Raw genomic sequence first — 15541 nt, forward strand, 5'->3', positions numbered from 1 at the left:
GAACAGGTCTGGTTGGATGGACTGGTGGGGGGTGGTGCTACTGTGGGGGTTTTGACCAAAGCAGGTCTCAGATGCTTCATTAAGATCCAGGGGAAGGGGGAAAATATGTCCCCTTTAAATTTTGAGTAAGGAAACACAAACTGATAACATAGCCCTTAAACTGTCTGAAGGTGATTTAGACATAATACCCATGTGTTGTGATAGCGCAACCACAATCCATCACACCTCGACTGCCTGTTGAAACCTTGTTTGTTTGTTTCAGGAATCCAGCTCAGTCGCAGGCCGGAGGGAACTGGGTGGACATGAACACACTAACCAATGCCTGCAGCAGCTCTAACAACCGAGACGGACGCCTCAACTCAGAGTGTGAGATCAACAATCGCTCAGCCACAAACCTGCGCAGCCTCAACATCCCGTCTGCTATAGGTCTGCTTCACTTCATACATCCCCCTCCTTTCTCTTTAAACATAAATCATGTTGCATTATTGATTTATGTAGATATTACTAAAATGAATACTTTAATGTACTCTGTTAAAATATATTTTCTCCTTTCCTCCTTTTATTTTTAACTATTCTAAAACCCACTTCTATAATTACATTTTTAAAACCTGCTTAGTTAATTTGAAACATCTCAGCATGAAACATCCATCTATTCCTGAGTGTGGATGATTACTGTATATCAGCACAGCTGTGATTTGGTCATATGCAGAGTAATGAAGGTTGTCCCAGCCATGAAGATATTTAGTAACAGCCCCACCTGCGTTCTCTTCACTCCCTACCATGCACAACAAAGCGCATGAGTGCAGCCACATATATCAGCACAGACTACTGCAGCAACAAATTCACCTGCTTGAGCTGAGCCTTTTTTTGTTAAATTTGGTTATAAAATATATATACTGCTTTATTATTAGTTTTTTTGTACATTTTGCTGGATTTTGCTTTTTGTTTCATAGTATTAAATGGACTAAACCTAAAGGTTGCATATATGTTTGTAATTACTTGGTTATTTAGCTGAATTTTAAATTTAAATTTTACTATGCTCTCTGCATTTATATTTATAGTCTTGCTTGGTGGTTATTAAAAATAAACAGCCTGTTTAAAAATAAGTTAATGTTCACTTGCAGCAGTGTAGCCCAAACTGGTCCAAGGCCCTCTCAGCCAAGTGATTATTCCCAAAGTGAAAGTTCTTGTGCGAAGACGCACTCTCTTTGATTGTTCCCCAGTTCCATGAGCCTTACTCGACTTGGTCTTATGATAAGAAACTCGATGCTTGACTTGGACTTGCAGAAAATGACTTTTGAACATCTATGGTGCTCAGGGAACCTCTCTTGTCTAATCAAGTCACTCTTGATCAAAATCACTGTCTTAACAAACCCTTGCATGATTTTAAACGCGTTCTCTCCACAGAGTGTCAGTATAACAGAGACAGCTCGTTCAGTGGTGTGAAGAATGGAGATGAGGAGGTGGAAGATGAAGATGAGGCAGTAGAAGAGGAGGATGGTGCGAGACGGAGGAGGGACAGTTCAGGTTCTGGCTCCAGCCGCAGAAGCAGCATCGCGGGCGACACCGACTTCACTCAGAAAGTTCAGCGCCTCCAAACGGCCAAGCAGAAACTCAGACAGCTCCAGGAACTGGTGGCCATGGTACAGGTGAGAGAACTGTTCCACCAGGGACAGTGTTTCTGACAGACGTTAATGCCCTGCTCCACAAGGGGATGCTGTTGTGCTTCACTGTAATGCCACTTTGTCCCTTTTTGAGGCAAGGTTTTAATTGAATAATTTAATTATTAAAAACTCAGGAACTGGTGGAAAATCTATGGGCAATCAATATCAAACAAACACCCATGAGATATGACATCACGACTGCAAAAAAATTTTTTTTATAATTTTTGTAAACTGCTTTTCTGTGATGGCCGCTTCTAGTGTTTATATAGTGACTTTTCTTTGAAAAGTTTCTATTGGCGCTTTTCCACTCCAAGGAACCCACTCGATTTGACCTGGCTCTTTTGCTTTTCCACTAGCAAAATCTCAGCCAAGTAGGTACTAAATGTGATGAGCAAACCTTGCAGAGTGCTGATTGGACAGAGAGACCTGTCAGTCACCAGCAGAGCCCTAGTACAAAATAGCCGCTTGTAAAATTGATCAAGTTACAGCAGTGGTCACATTTTTTCTGACTCACAAAAAACTAATTAAAAAAAAAAAGCCGGACGTGCAACAAGGGAAAACTGTGATGATCTGTTACACCTGGGGCTTTGTTCACTCCAAAAAAACAACCAAAAAATAACACGCAAATACAAAGCCTGCTGTACCTGTTAGAGATGGGCTTTATGATGTCATCGCCTGAATTTCATGCAGGAGGTGTGCTAGTAGAAAAGCGGCCATGTAAAGAACCATTTGTGTGTGTGCGTGTGTTCTACAGAGTGATGATACAGATGGTACAGCAGCCAATGAGGATGAAGGCTTGCATCAGCAGCCCAACAACACCAGAGCAACAGCGCCCAAAGCCAAGAGAGAGCTTTCCCTCTCTGACAAGGCCAGGTGTGTGTGTGTATTTTTCTCTTTGTGTACAGTGTGTTAGCTTTGGTTATGTTACTTTTGTTACTTGTGGATTTGTATGCGTGTTCCTCAGGGAAAAGCTCTATGAGGAGAAGCTGAGGCAGCAGAAGGAGGAGCTGAAGCAGCTTCATGAAGAGAGACAGAGATTGATGGAGATTCAGGGAAAGATACAGGACCTGCAGTGGGCCTGCCCTGACCTACAGGTACACACACACACACACACACACACACACACACACACATACATTTAGCAACTGCTCCAAAGTGGCTGCTATTCACTGCTTGGCGTTTTAAGACCTTGTGTCCTCATTACTTCTCTTCAAGTATAGTGCTGGCTTTAAGACTGGCAGTGTTTTTTCTCACTCTAAATAATTAGTATAATCTCAGTGTATCACCCCACCCCCTCTTTTCACAGTCCTCCATCTCCAGCAGCACAAGTGGACCCATGACCAAGAAGCTCCCGGCTGCAGCCTCCACTCCAGCTCCAGCTCCTCCAGCTTCAACGTCCACAGCCAAGAGCAACACAGCAGTCCTCAAACCCACCACAGAACCAGCTCCGGTAGCAGTCGCTGACAATGAGGTGTGTGGACCTGTGAGGTATCCTAGCATTTCTAGGATATAAGAAAATGTATCTATTCTCCCTCCTTGACCACAGTGGATCACAGTTCTGAGTCTTAATGAAAACCCCACAAGCCCCACAGCAGCATTCTCCCCCTGTCTAAAGTTTCGTCCAGCGCTGTGATTGGACAGACTCAGAAAGGCTCATTTTATCCAGTTTTCTGACTGAAATTAATCAGAAATATGAATTGCATCCTGACTTATTCATATATTCTATAACTTCAGGCTACATTTTAGATTTAACGGATTTCTGTCTCCCTCTCTACAGCTGTGGTCTGAGATGCGTCGACACCAGGTGTTGAGGGAGGAGCTGAGGCAGAGGCGGAAACATCTGGAGAGTCTGATGGCAGAGCAGCAAAGGAGAAGTACGCTCACCGACTCCCCCTTCAGGAGCGACATACACAGTTCACGCAACTACAGCCGTGACGAGAGGTAAAACTACAGTTAAAGCTCTGTGGACATGTAATAATTACAGATGTTACAGCTGTGAAGGCATATAATAATCACCACTGCTGTTTTCCAAAGGGAATCTGTGAAAATGGTGGTCCTAGTTTGTTGTCCCATTCCTCAGAAGACCATGGAAGCTGTCAAAACACTTATGTTTTGGTTCATTAGTGATTATTAATTATTGTCAGGACTATGGCGACTTGGGGTGGCTCCACCCAGTGTCCACTGGGCGAGGATGAGGATGAAGACTACACATCTGAACTTGGGGCTGAGGAAGAGGAAGACGAGGATGAGGAAGACGAGGGAGAAGAGTCCAGCTCCACTGATGAGCTTCACTCCTTCTCCAACAGAAAACCTCCCAGCTCAATCAGCAGGAAGAATCGAGATGGGTAAAGTTACTCTCAGAAATACAAACATAGAAAGGTTACCCAGATCTTATAGATGTTAAAAGGGAATTATTTTTAAAAATGCACAAAAACTCCTCACAAATCTCTGTTTCTGTTTCCTCCAGTGCGAAGCTGGTGGGGGAGTTTTCCGGACGTCCCTCTCCTCGTCACCCTCAGCCTCAGCCCTGTCATCAGAACCAGAACCAAACCCAGAACCCGAGTGAGAGAGAGAAGGAAAGGGTGAGAACGTGTCCCAGAAGCTCGGCGAGGAGACAGGAGAACCTGCGCTGGGCCGCAGACCTCTCGGCCTCCGAGGGTACGGTGCATAATCGCTGGCAGGAGCAGATCTCACAGCTCCAGAAACAGCTGGACTTTAGCACCACCATGTGCCACACCCTGCTGCAGGACCAACAAGTGAGTGATTAGTAACAGATCGTTACAGCCCCCCAAATTACATGCATCACATAGCATCAGTGCATTTTTACATCCTGTTGTACTGAGAAATATCTTTTTTTGTGTGTGTGTGTGTGTTTGTGTGTTTGTTTTAAAGACTTTGTCGTGTATGCTCCAGTCAGTGCTTACAGGGCCTTACAATGTTTTGCCGAGTAACCTGGGTTCTCCGCAGGTTCCTCTCATCATGCACCAGCTCAATCAGTGCTACACACAGCTCGCTTGGCAACAAAACAATGTCCACAGGTATGTATCTGAGCTTACCTACATAATTTTAAAACAAGTTCTGTTCTTTTGAGCCAGTCTTACAAGTTTATGAAGCTGATCTTTCTCTTTGAATCATTATTTAGAGCATTTTACCACAAAGATGAGCTTTCCTTTAACTTTATCTTATTGATATAAAACATGTCCATATCTATGTCTTGTTGTTAAGAGCAACACAACCATCTATTGGTTATCATCAGTTGCACCCAGAAGATGGAGAGTGTCTGTTAAACTGGCTTGGTTTTGTAATAGACATGGGCTCTCTGAAGATGTGCAGACAGCTCAGTTTTAGGGCTCCCCATGTAGAAGCGAAGCTGTTGACCACAGGAAAGTCGGGGGACTCATGTCTCCACCTCATCACCTTTTTAAGGCTGCTCTTTTATTTATGTCTAAAGGCTGAAGCAGGTTCTGAATGAGCTCCTCCGGCAGCAGCAGAATCAGCAGCAGTCTTCAGGACAACAGCCTTCATCCTCAACGTCAGGACAACAGCCGCATCCTACCGTAGCTCAGGAATCTGTCTCATCCTCGCTGTTCTTCCCCTTTCCTCCCATCAACCCACTCGGCTTCTCTGGGGTTGCCAGCTTCTCCCCAGTGTCCACCAGTGAGTGGTGGTGATCTTGGTTTGGTTTTATGTTTGTCTCTCTTTCTTCTATATTTATTTTTCCATACACTGTGATTTACTAACTTTGTCTGCCTTTCCCACTCTGTCCCCCCACTCTCTTTCTCTCTCTTTTTCTGTTTGCTCTGTCTGTCTTTATCTTTTTTTTGTCTCACACTGTCTTTCTTTTATCTTAATTTTTTGTCTCACTCTCTCTGGCCCAGGTTTCAGCTTCTCTCCTCTGTTCCCAGCCGGCGGTCCTGATTGTGAGCTTGCGTCACGTGTTCAGCCGAGTCCGAATCAACAGCAGAACGACCCAAACATGTCGCTCAAAACTGAATACATGAGCTTCCCTCCTCCACTGCAGAGAACCCCTCTCAACAACTCAGAGAAACGGTAAATGGTGCAAGGCTCTTCATTCTGTCTGTGACAGACGGTGTAAATTTGGCGTGGACTTTTACGTTCACTGCCATTTTGCAGGTACTCTGTGTCCAATGCAGTTGTGTAATTGCTTGCTCTTTGTGTTCTTTCACTGATAAAATGGTCTTGTGTAAAATGGTCACTGCGGTAATGGGTAAAGATGTGAAAAAAATATAAAAGTTTTAAATCTAAATCTAAATTTTAAATCCTGTTAAAACTTGGCTAAATTCTGCTTTATCCTCTGGGCTGTAAACTTATTTTTATTCATCATCATTTATTCAAGATTACAAATATTTTTCTTTATTATTTATCCCTGTGTCAAATGTTAGGCATTGGTTTTGTGTGTTAAACAATATCTCTAGTTTAGGTCTGACAAACAAATTTTAATATGGCTTCATTCATCATCATCATCATCATCATCATCACAGACAGGTCCTTAGTGTTCTCGCTGACTTGGTTTTGGTGTGGAATCCTCTTTGTGCTTATGCTTATTGTATAGAGATTGGTGCCATTTTCAATTTGTTCTTTGCTGTTTTCAAAGCACTGCTCGCTGAGGCAGTACCTTCAAAATGGCGCATTGTTGACGTCACAGCTAGTGATGCTTGATGATACTGGAAGTATCATTTGCTTTATGTTAACATTCACTTATTTATTAATAGTATTTTTGTTAGTTTGAGATCTGCAGTGTAATTTAACTTCAGTTAAAAAGCATTTATAGCTGTGACCAATCTTTGTAAGGAGCAGTTAGCTAATTAAGTGCAGCTAACAATTTTATCAGGAGACACTTTTTTACTTCATTATTTGCACATAGTTGGTTGAAAGTTAAAATGTTATACAAATAAGCGTTGCATTTGTCAGTAATGTTAACCCAGAATTCTCATTTAGGTTCATCCGTGACTGAAAAAGACATATTAAAACACCCATTCATACTCTGCCCACAAATACATTCTCCTGAATTTCTCTCTCTCTTTCTCTCTCTCTCTCTCTCTCTCTCTCTCTCTCTCTCTCTCTCTGCCTCAGGTCTCAGAGCGCTCCTCAAGGCTCCAGCTGGTTAAACTCCTCTCTGAACAGACAGAGTGACCAGCGAGTCATTGCCGGCGGCTCGGACCGAGTTCAGGCTCAGCCTCCTCTAGTCTCTCCTGCCATCGTCCCTCAGTCTCAGGACTCTCTGAGCAGCATTCAAGACCAGACCACAGTCACTAAAACCTTCAGAGCAGGTCACAAAGCCTGCGCTCAAGCCAGCCTCGCGTCCCGAGACAAAACCCCCAGGAGCCGGCGCCGGAGAGCCAAGAGCCACAAGGGTATGCGTGAGGGAGGGGGGCAGTGTTCATTTCAAGTCCCTTAGATAGATTAGTAAATCCTGTGTGATATTTGAAGTGTGAACGTGGGGTTTTAGTGTATTTCAGTGTGTCACCAAACGCTGGATAGACAAGGTGTCTACAGTTGTCCTCTGGGAAACTGGGAAATGTCATCTGTACATGAATGCAGTATTTTGAAATCTCCCTCTTTCTCTATTTTCTCTCTCTCTTTATCTTTCTGTTTCTCACTGTCCCAATGTTTCCTTGCTCCCTCTTTCTCTTTCTTCTTTCTCACATTCCTCTCACTTTCTCTCCTCTCCCCCTTTTTCCTACCTTCTATCACCCTTTTCTCATTATTTGCCCCTCCCTCTTTCTCTTATCTCTTCTTTCCTATGCAGGTGTGGAGAGTGACACTCTTTCTAGCACCACGGAGTTTGGGCCTGAGAGAGAGAGGGAGCGTCCCTCTTTGCCGAAATCTCGCGACTCCAACCAGAGCCTCCTGGACAAACTGACGCAGGAGAAACTAGACAGCAAAACCGAGAACACTAAACACGATGTCTCCTCAGGTCCGTCTCCAAGCACAGCGTTGTCTGTTTTACATTCAGAGCATTCAGCAACCTCTTCCCCAAAGTACCTTAGAATAACGCTTGGGTTTTACTCACAAACCTCACAACTTTAAAGGGTCTAATATAACCACCCATCACTGGGTTATACCATCATTTCCATTCTGAGGGGAAAAGCAAATGGAGACAGAAATGCTGACTGTTCTGAGCCCTGTGTTATTTTTATATTCTTCATGTCGTATTGTTCTCCATCCCATGTTTGTTTTAATCCTGCTGTCTCTTCTGTTTCACATTTGTTTCATGTGCTTCATGTGTCATTTTTGGTTTTCTCACAGCGTATGCTTGGAGAACCCCCTTCCTCTCTAACAGAATCGCATGCACAGAAGCCCCAGGTAACACTGAACCCCACACCTGCTAACAGCACCCCTTCATATAGAAGAGTGTTATCTTTAATTTTTCCATAATGTTGCATGGTTCAGTCATTGAAATTTTCACTTTTGAATAAAAACACTCATTTTTGTTCTTTGTTTACATCTTCTTGCTTTCTCTCCTCTGGTGAGATTTAATCTGTTAACAAACAACACGTGAAACACAGCTGAGAAGTGTTGGTCCTGTGTGATATGTTGCAAAACAGATTGATGTTTTTTTAAAACAACACCTTGTGTTATTTATTTATTTATTTATTTATTTTTTTTTTATATGACCACAGATGCAACAAACTTTATAGCACTTTATCAGTACAGCAGATTTATTTTCCAAAGTACTTTTTGTGTAGAACAAGAAGTGCATTCATTTAGAAATATTAAAATATTATTTTAGCAGTATTATTTTGGACACACATATAATAGACTTGGTTTTTGTGCTCCTTCTGATTTGTGATTTACATCAGTGACACCATGTCTTTTTCTTTCTCTCTCTAGATGCCAGCAGTGATTTCTCTCTGTTCGAGGCTCTGAGGGAGACAATTTATTCTGAGGTGGCGACTCTAATCTCTCAGAACGAGTCTCGTCCTCATTTCCTCATCGAGCTCTTCCATGAGCTTCAGCTGCTCAATACAGACTACCTGCGCCAGAGGGCGCTGTATGCACTACAGGTAGACAGACACACACAGATATTTAGAGCGTGTATCAGTATCTGGTCGTAACCTAATTTCTCCAGTTACTTGTGTTTTTTGATGTAGTGCCGCTTCAGTTTATCTTCTTTTCCTTGATTTAAAGTAGTTTTTACCCTGTCAGACGAGAGTCACTCACACTTTTGCTTTTTTTTTATTTTTATTTTTTGTCGTTAAGGATATTGTGACCCGGCACCTGACGGAAAAGAGTGCTGCTGAGGAGCAGGGGTCGTCTCTGGGACCGGCTGTGTGGGCTACAGGGTCTCAGTCTGAACTAACTCCCAGCGAGAGTCTCGCTACTACTGACAATGTGAGGAGCACTCAAATTTTAATATGTATACAGAGGGACTCCAGAGTGGCCTAATGGCTCTGTATTGCCGACACCATAATGTTATTAATAGTAATAAATAAGAAACATGAATAGGTCGAATTTGTATAGTAAATTTGAAGAACAAAGTTGCTTAGAAAAATATGACTAATAGAACAAGCAGCCAGCGAGCAGTGGCAAACAGCTAGGGTAAAACTGGCTCCTTATATCAAAAGTCACAGTAGATAACAGCAGTGACAGCAGGCTAGCTGCCGAGCAGCTTGGAAGAACACAGACTCCCACATTTGACGTTAGCAGCAGTGATAGCAGGCTGCTGGCTGTCGACCATTTTGACAATGAAACCTCTTAAAGCAGAAACGTCAGTTAAAGCTGAATTTTTCATTTTAGGATGCTTCTGAAAAGGATGTTAGGGTGAAGATGGGGAAGACTCAAGATGTAGACTCTGTGGACGATGAGAGTTTGATGTCCACTTCTTCCAACCTGGAGCCGTTCGCCAGTGACGACCTTGGTAGAAACTCTCACATTTTAAAAATAGAGATCTGTGCTAAGTCTCACTAATGTAGTGGTTCAGTCTTGAAGTACCTCCTGTCCTGTGCAGTTTGGTGTTCTCCCTCCTCCAACAACGCTTGTTGGGGGTTGACAGAACAAGAGAACAGGAGACTAGCTGAAAATTTGCCTGCAAAATTTATGAATGTGATTATTAATGGTTAGTGAAGTTTTTTTGTAAAATACCACACATTTTTGGCCACAGATTTTTAGCTCATTAGGTGTCAGAATAACAGCTATTTCATCACATGAAAGATAATCATCAGAGGAAACGACAGATAATTCTAGCATAACAAATTTATGAACATATCCAATGCAGGGATGATCTGGACTCTTGCTTTGGTCTGCATGAGGTTCTTGGTGTTCTGCTTGTCTAGCTGTAAACCTTTTTTGCCCCCTGTTGGTGATATTAAGCAAAAGTCTTGTTTGTGGGATTCTCTTTCCTTTTGTTTCTTTCACATACCTTCCCTTCATCCCCTGCCTTCCCTCCCTCTCCCTCGGTCCTGCCTCTCCTTGTAGGTAACACAGTAATTCATTTAGATAAAGCTATGGCTCGCATGAGGGAGTTTGAGCGCATGAAACTAAAGGCGGAGTTTGCTGTCCCTAACCCTGAGCTTGGTAGTGCTGCAGCTGCTGCTGGTTCAGCTCTTCCTGAAGGTACTTCATATTCTCCACACAATAATCCTCTTCATGTCTTAAAAAAACAGGTGTTTGTCCATCGCTAATAATACGTTATATACTGATTAGAACCAAGGATGTAGTTACCAGTCATTTAAATTGAAAGTGTGGATAATGTATTTAATGCAGTCATATTATTGAAAAAAGTCACTTCTTTAGAGTTCATGTACACATTATTATTTTTATCTGGAGCCCACCAATCCACATGTTGTGAAACAAGACCACCCAGTCAGTTTTCTGTGTGAAAACATGAGATAAAATGAGCCGTTCTGATTCCATTCTGATTTGAAGTCAAGTACAGAGACATTAACTCACTGCAGTCTGGAGTCTTTCAGCCATGCCTGAAGTAATCTGACATTACAAATTGTCAAATAGAGTTTGTTCCCAAAAAGCTACACATGATAATATTCAGCACAAGCCCAGCAACAATAATTTGAGACAAGTATACATGTCATTCATGTGGGTTTTTTTTTTTTTTTTTTATTAATTATCTATAAACATGGACTTCCTAAAAACTTATTTTCAAAGGTGCAGATATATAGTGGAAAAAAAACACATTGTAAACATTTATTAAGTTCTCTTTATTGCTCTGAACTTTTTTTATTTATTTCAGTTTTACTTGATATAAATCTAATGTGTCACTGCTTTTCTCAATACCTGTGGCTCACACATTGAATATTTATGAGATAACACAGGTGAGAAATCCTATCTCCGCTGTCAAAGATAATGGCCCATTAGCCCCCACACCATCAATGAGACCAACAGCTCAGGCTGAATCGTTTTGTTGTAATTGGTGGTATTTTAGTTATTTAACAACGACATAGACTGCTTTCGAGCCACAAAGCCATAAACATGAGCTTTAGATGACTGCTTGAAAACAGCAGAGCATATGCAAACTTTTTCCAAGCTGTTTTTTACTCTGTCAGTTGAACCTCTACGCAATTACAAAACACTCTCAGCTTCACAAATTCCATTGCTGGGATATACTACTGAAACACTTAGAGTAGATGCTAATCAGTGCCAAACATGCTGCAGTCAAACATATTACACATACACATCACATTCCTCTTTGGGATTAGAACATTGCTTTAAATTGAAGCATTTCATCCTCAGGCAGCTGAAAAGCGTGTCTTGAAGCTATGCGCTTGGTGTGAAAACACAGCAACGTGCTTTTGTTTATATTGATATGAGCTTGTTCACATGTTGTGTTGTGGCCTTAATCCTCCAATAAAATCGGCCATATTATCATGCAGTCACCATATTAATACGAAAGGATGGGCTTTCAAGGCTCACGTTCTGACTTTTATACTGAAACCTGCCTCTTGTTGCTTATCTTTCTATCACAACAAGCTAAAAACATATTTTTCAACCTCCATATATATGAAAAGATCTTTTAAGGTTTCAGGAGGTATGTTTATTATTTTTCTAGGATAAACCACCAGAGGGTTAAAATTGCCCCTCGGCTGAGTCTGTCCAAGCACAGTGCTGGACTCCCGTTTATGTGAGAGCACAAATAAAAGGTTAAATGTTAAGAGACAACAGTTACGGTGAAATAAGAGCACTGAGTAAAAATGGAGAAGAGCGAGAACAGAGCGAAAACGGCTAAAAACTAGAGCTTCTGCTCCTTCCTACTCACTGCTGTGCGCTCGGGTCGGGTTGAACAGCGAGAGGCTCATTATCATATAAAAGAACAGGAACTGAAAGCGGCCGTCCTTAACAATGAATGACTTTTCATTAAGAATCAGATCTGTCTTCACTGTGAAGAATCGGGAGTATTTCCCCTTTTTAATGTATGTATCTATTTACATTGGGGCTATAATGGAGCAGCTACTTGTAATTAACGTTAGATCAGTTGCATCCTGGGAATATGAGTTTTACTAATTTGACTCAAACCATAAAGGACTTGTCAGAATAGTGTTGAGAGGTTTGCTGCCAGGCAAGAACATTAATTTGAAACCTATGTTCATTTTTCTGTGTCTGTGTGTTTAGGCCAGTCCTCCACAGAGGTGCGTTGTCCACAGATTGACACACAGCAGTTGGACAGACAGATCAAAGCCATCATGACAGAGGTCATCCCCTTCCTGAAGGTAAGAATGGCTGCTGTTTCTGTAACACAGTTCCCCAAATCCTCATAAGGTCTCAGTGTGGCACTAACATGATAATAACATGACAATAACCTAACATGACTCCCTTCTCTCTGTTGAGCCTCATGAGGTTTATGTGGATCTACAGAGAAGTATAAATCAGACTTAAAATGTGGTAGTCAGCACATTGGGTACAGTTACACATTAACACCAGAGAAGTCCCAAATCCTCAGAAATTACATACTGTGATAATGTAGACAAACATCTCTCTCTGTCTCTCAGGAGCACATGGGGGAAGTCTGTTCTCCACAGCTGCTGACTGCAGTGCGGCGAATGGTGTTGACCCTGACTCAGCAGAATGACGACAGCAAGGAGTTCATGCGTTTTTTCCACAGGCAACTCGGAGGCATCTTACAGGTGCCCCCTGCTTTCACACTTATAATACTGCAGAAACACCCCATTGACAAAATGTAATTATTGCTACATCATGTGTAAACATGCTTGTTCCCTGCTTTATGGTTTCTCGTTTGGGGAAATTTACCAGTGAAGCCACATAAGTATTCAAATCATGAATCAGAGAAGAATGGTGGTTGATATCACAGGGCTGTTATAGTGAAATCCACATTGCACCTTTAATAGAATCTGGCTGTAAAAAAAAATATTCCTCATCTGATTTGTGTATGTTTGTATGGTAGGACTCTCTGAGTGAGTTTGTGGGCCGGACGCTACAGGACTGTGGCGAGGACCTGCTTGTGGAGATCTCAGAGATTCTGTTCAATGAACTGGCCTTCTTCAGACTCATGCAGGATATCGACCAGAACACACACCGTGCCAAAAGACGCAGCCAAGCTGCACCTTTAAAACACACCACTATCCCCACCCCCACCAGCTCAGAGGTAACCTGTGTTTTCTAAAGTATGCCTATTTGAGAAATCATTCAGGTTTCAAACAGGCCTGGTTTGTGATTCTGGTGCATTGTGTCTTCAGATTTATTTATACAGTAGTACAGAATCCTGCCTGGAAAAAAAAATTCATATATATATATATATATATATATATATATATATATATAGGTGTATTTCTTACATACAGATTTTATAGCAATTGTAGCTACCAGCATTACAGCTGTACTGAAATGGCCCCAAACTCTACTACTGAGTTTGGGTCCATTTCAGCGTAAAACAGTGTCATTAAGTACATAAAGAATCATTGCCAATTAGTGATCGACTGATATATTGGCCGGCCGATTTTTGGCTTTTTTTTTTTTTATAATCGGCATCAGCCGATATATTACCGCAAGAGGCCGATATTTACACAATGCACACAGGCAATGCTGTGGGCAGATCCATCATTCTGGCTGTTAGAGCGCCCCTTGCGTCCATTTTGCCATCTTACAGACAGACAGACATTGAGCACAAGTACAGGAGTACAAGCCTCCAACCTGTAGATGCATGCCGTCTCGTCAGAGAAAACAGTATGTACTCACTTCTTAAGCTCTCACTATTTATTATGACTGCTGTCATAAACGACTGATTTGATAGTTGTAACCTAGATACCCAGCGTTATTTCGCCTCTTATTTCGCTCATTGGTCGGCGGTGCCTATAAAAAATAAAAAAATCACTAATTGTTATATCGTCAGTATATCTCAAGTACTACAGGTCCAAAGTCGACAGTTAATGTACCAAATTAAAGCTTAAAGTCACTGATTTTCATTGATTTAATCATTTTATATATAATCTCACTGATAAATAATTATTTTTGCTGTTATTTGAAATTGTTATGAAAAAATATTAGGTACAGTACAGATTTTCTGATTTTTCACTGCGCCATATTTGAGTCAATGTGTACATATCATACACCAATCCAACGGTCAGCCTCTTACGATCACAAGGATATACACTAAAATGTAGGACTAAGGAATTAAAGCCAAAAAAATAAGATATTCCAAACTTCAGATTTCTTCCTCATCAATGACAAAACCGCTGCTTCTCGAAGCCTGAAGAGCCCACAAGCGGCTCACACACAAAGTTAGCACAGCAGCGCTTACCTTAGATAGTCCCCTTCAAAACGAGACTAAATCTGAGTCTCTTCATCAAACCGTTCGTAAGTAATCCTCATGTTTGTGTCGAGTACTGGCCAAAAAAATAGTACGCATTTTCAAAAAATAATTAAAATATGATCCTCGTGGACCCATGTCACACTGGTTTAGCTTAGGTGCTCAGCTTTCCAAAGACATGTCAATCAAGTCTGTAGACCAATCAGGGGCAGAGTTATGGCAACGTGTACCCAAGGAGGCAGGACAAACACGCAGCAGAATTCATATGTTTTCAGCGCCTAACAGACCCAGATACCGTGAAAGAGGTTCTGTTTGGCAGCCACAAGCTCCACAAACAATAATCAAGGCAATAAACATGTTTCAATGCTTAGATCTCTTTTACTAGTTACGTTTCACCTACTGAGGACATTTAAATGCAGCAGGGGTGTGGGGGAGGTTGCCTTGCTCTACAGCCAATCAGAGTGCAGCTCTCGCCTTTTAACACGTCAGTCATTTAAAGGAACACTGTACTCGTGAGAAACAAGTGTAAACATCAGAAATAAACTTAGAACATCAGAATAAAACACACCATAACTAAGGGTTTTTACTGTTTGGTGAGGGGTAAATGGCCACTTGGTGAGGGACAGGAGACGAGTTTCTCATAGAAAGTAAAGAAAAACACTAAGATGTTGACGTTAGGTCTAGACAAGATTTATACACTGTATTTTTGCAGTAAAAGTAATAATTTTCCTTATGGAGAGCTTAGGGTCTAAAGAGACATTTGGAGAAGCCATCTGTCCACTCTGCTCCAGGTTGAATAACTTCAAATCAGTATGAGGTATCAACTCCAAATTTTACCTGATGAAAGTAGACCCCTGGATACACAATTGTAAGAAGTAAAAAGTAATGGGACTCATGAACTCTTCAGTTTATAGTAACTAACATTTTTTTGTGGTTTTCATAAGCTTTTGACCACTTCATATATATTTCAGGATCTCTAAATGGTTTCTTTTACAGATTTGAAGGGTTTTCTGTAAAAATAAATCATGATAATGCCTCTAGTTTATTCACTGCCTGAGGAATCGGAATATCGGCTTTACATATCAGTCATTGGCCACTACTGCTGTCTAAAATCAAATCGGCATTGGCAATCAAAAAA

At 41.5% G+C, this 15541-nt stretch overlaps 1 protein-coding gene across 6 annotated transcripts in view; it reads left to right on the forward strand.

The window, feature by feature from the left end:
• Positions 1-15541, forward strand: part of pcm1 (pericentriolar material 1) — a 40377-nt gene that overhangs the window by 13022 nt on the left and 11814 nt on the right. For 4 of the 6 annotated variants that reach the window (XM_066659764.1, XM_066659763.1, XM_066659769.1 and 1 more), the window contains 21 exons: positions 263-426; positions 1408-1649; positions 2419-2537; positions 2629-2758; positions 2971-3135; positions 3442-3605; positions 3809-4009; positions 4132-4420; positions 4557-4702; positions 5116-5321; positions 5543-5714; positions 6759-7039; positions 7435-7602; positions 7935-7991; positions 8520-8692; positions 8889-9020; positions 9426-9546; positions 10104-10241; positions 12252-12349; positions 12629-12763; positions 13042-13242. In XM_066659764.1, the coding sequence (XP_066515861.1) occupies positions 263-426; positions 1408-1649; positions 2419-2537; positions 2629-2758; positions 2971-3135; positions 3442-3605; positions 3809-4009; positions 4132-4420; positions 4557-4702; positions 5116-5321; positions 5543-5714; positions 6759-7039; positions 7435-7602; positions 7935-7991; positions 8520-8692; positions 8889-9020; positions 9426-9546; positions 10104-10241; positions 12252-12349; positions 12629-12763; positions 13042-13242 (3502 nt within the window). The remainder of the gene's footprint in view (positions 1-262; positions 427-1407; positions 1650-2418; positions 2538-2628; positions 2759-2970; positions 3136-3441; positions 3606-3808; positions 4010-4131; positions 4421-4556; positions 4703-5115; positions 5322-5542; positions 5715-6758; positions 7040-7434; positions 7603-7934; positions 7992-8519; positions 8693-8888; positions 9021-9425; positions 9547-10103; positions 10242-12251; positions 12350-12628; positions 12764-13041; positions 13243-15541) is intronic. The other 2 variants (XM_066659767.1, XM_066659768.1) reach the window with 2 other exon arrangements.

The sequence above is a fragment of the Hoplias malabaricus genome, chromosome 2 (assembly GCF_029633855.1).
Source record: "Hoplias malabaricus isolate fHopMal1 chromosome 2, fHopMal1.hap1, whole genome shotgun sequence".
Lineage (NCBI taxonomy): Eukaryota > Metazoa > Chordata > Actinopteri > Characiformes > Erythrinidae > Hoplias > Hoplias malabaricus.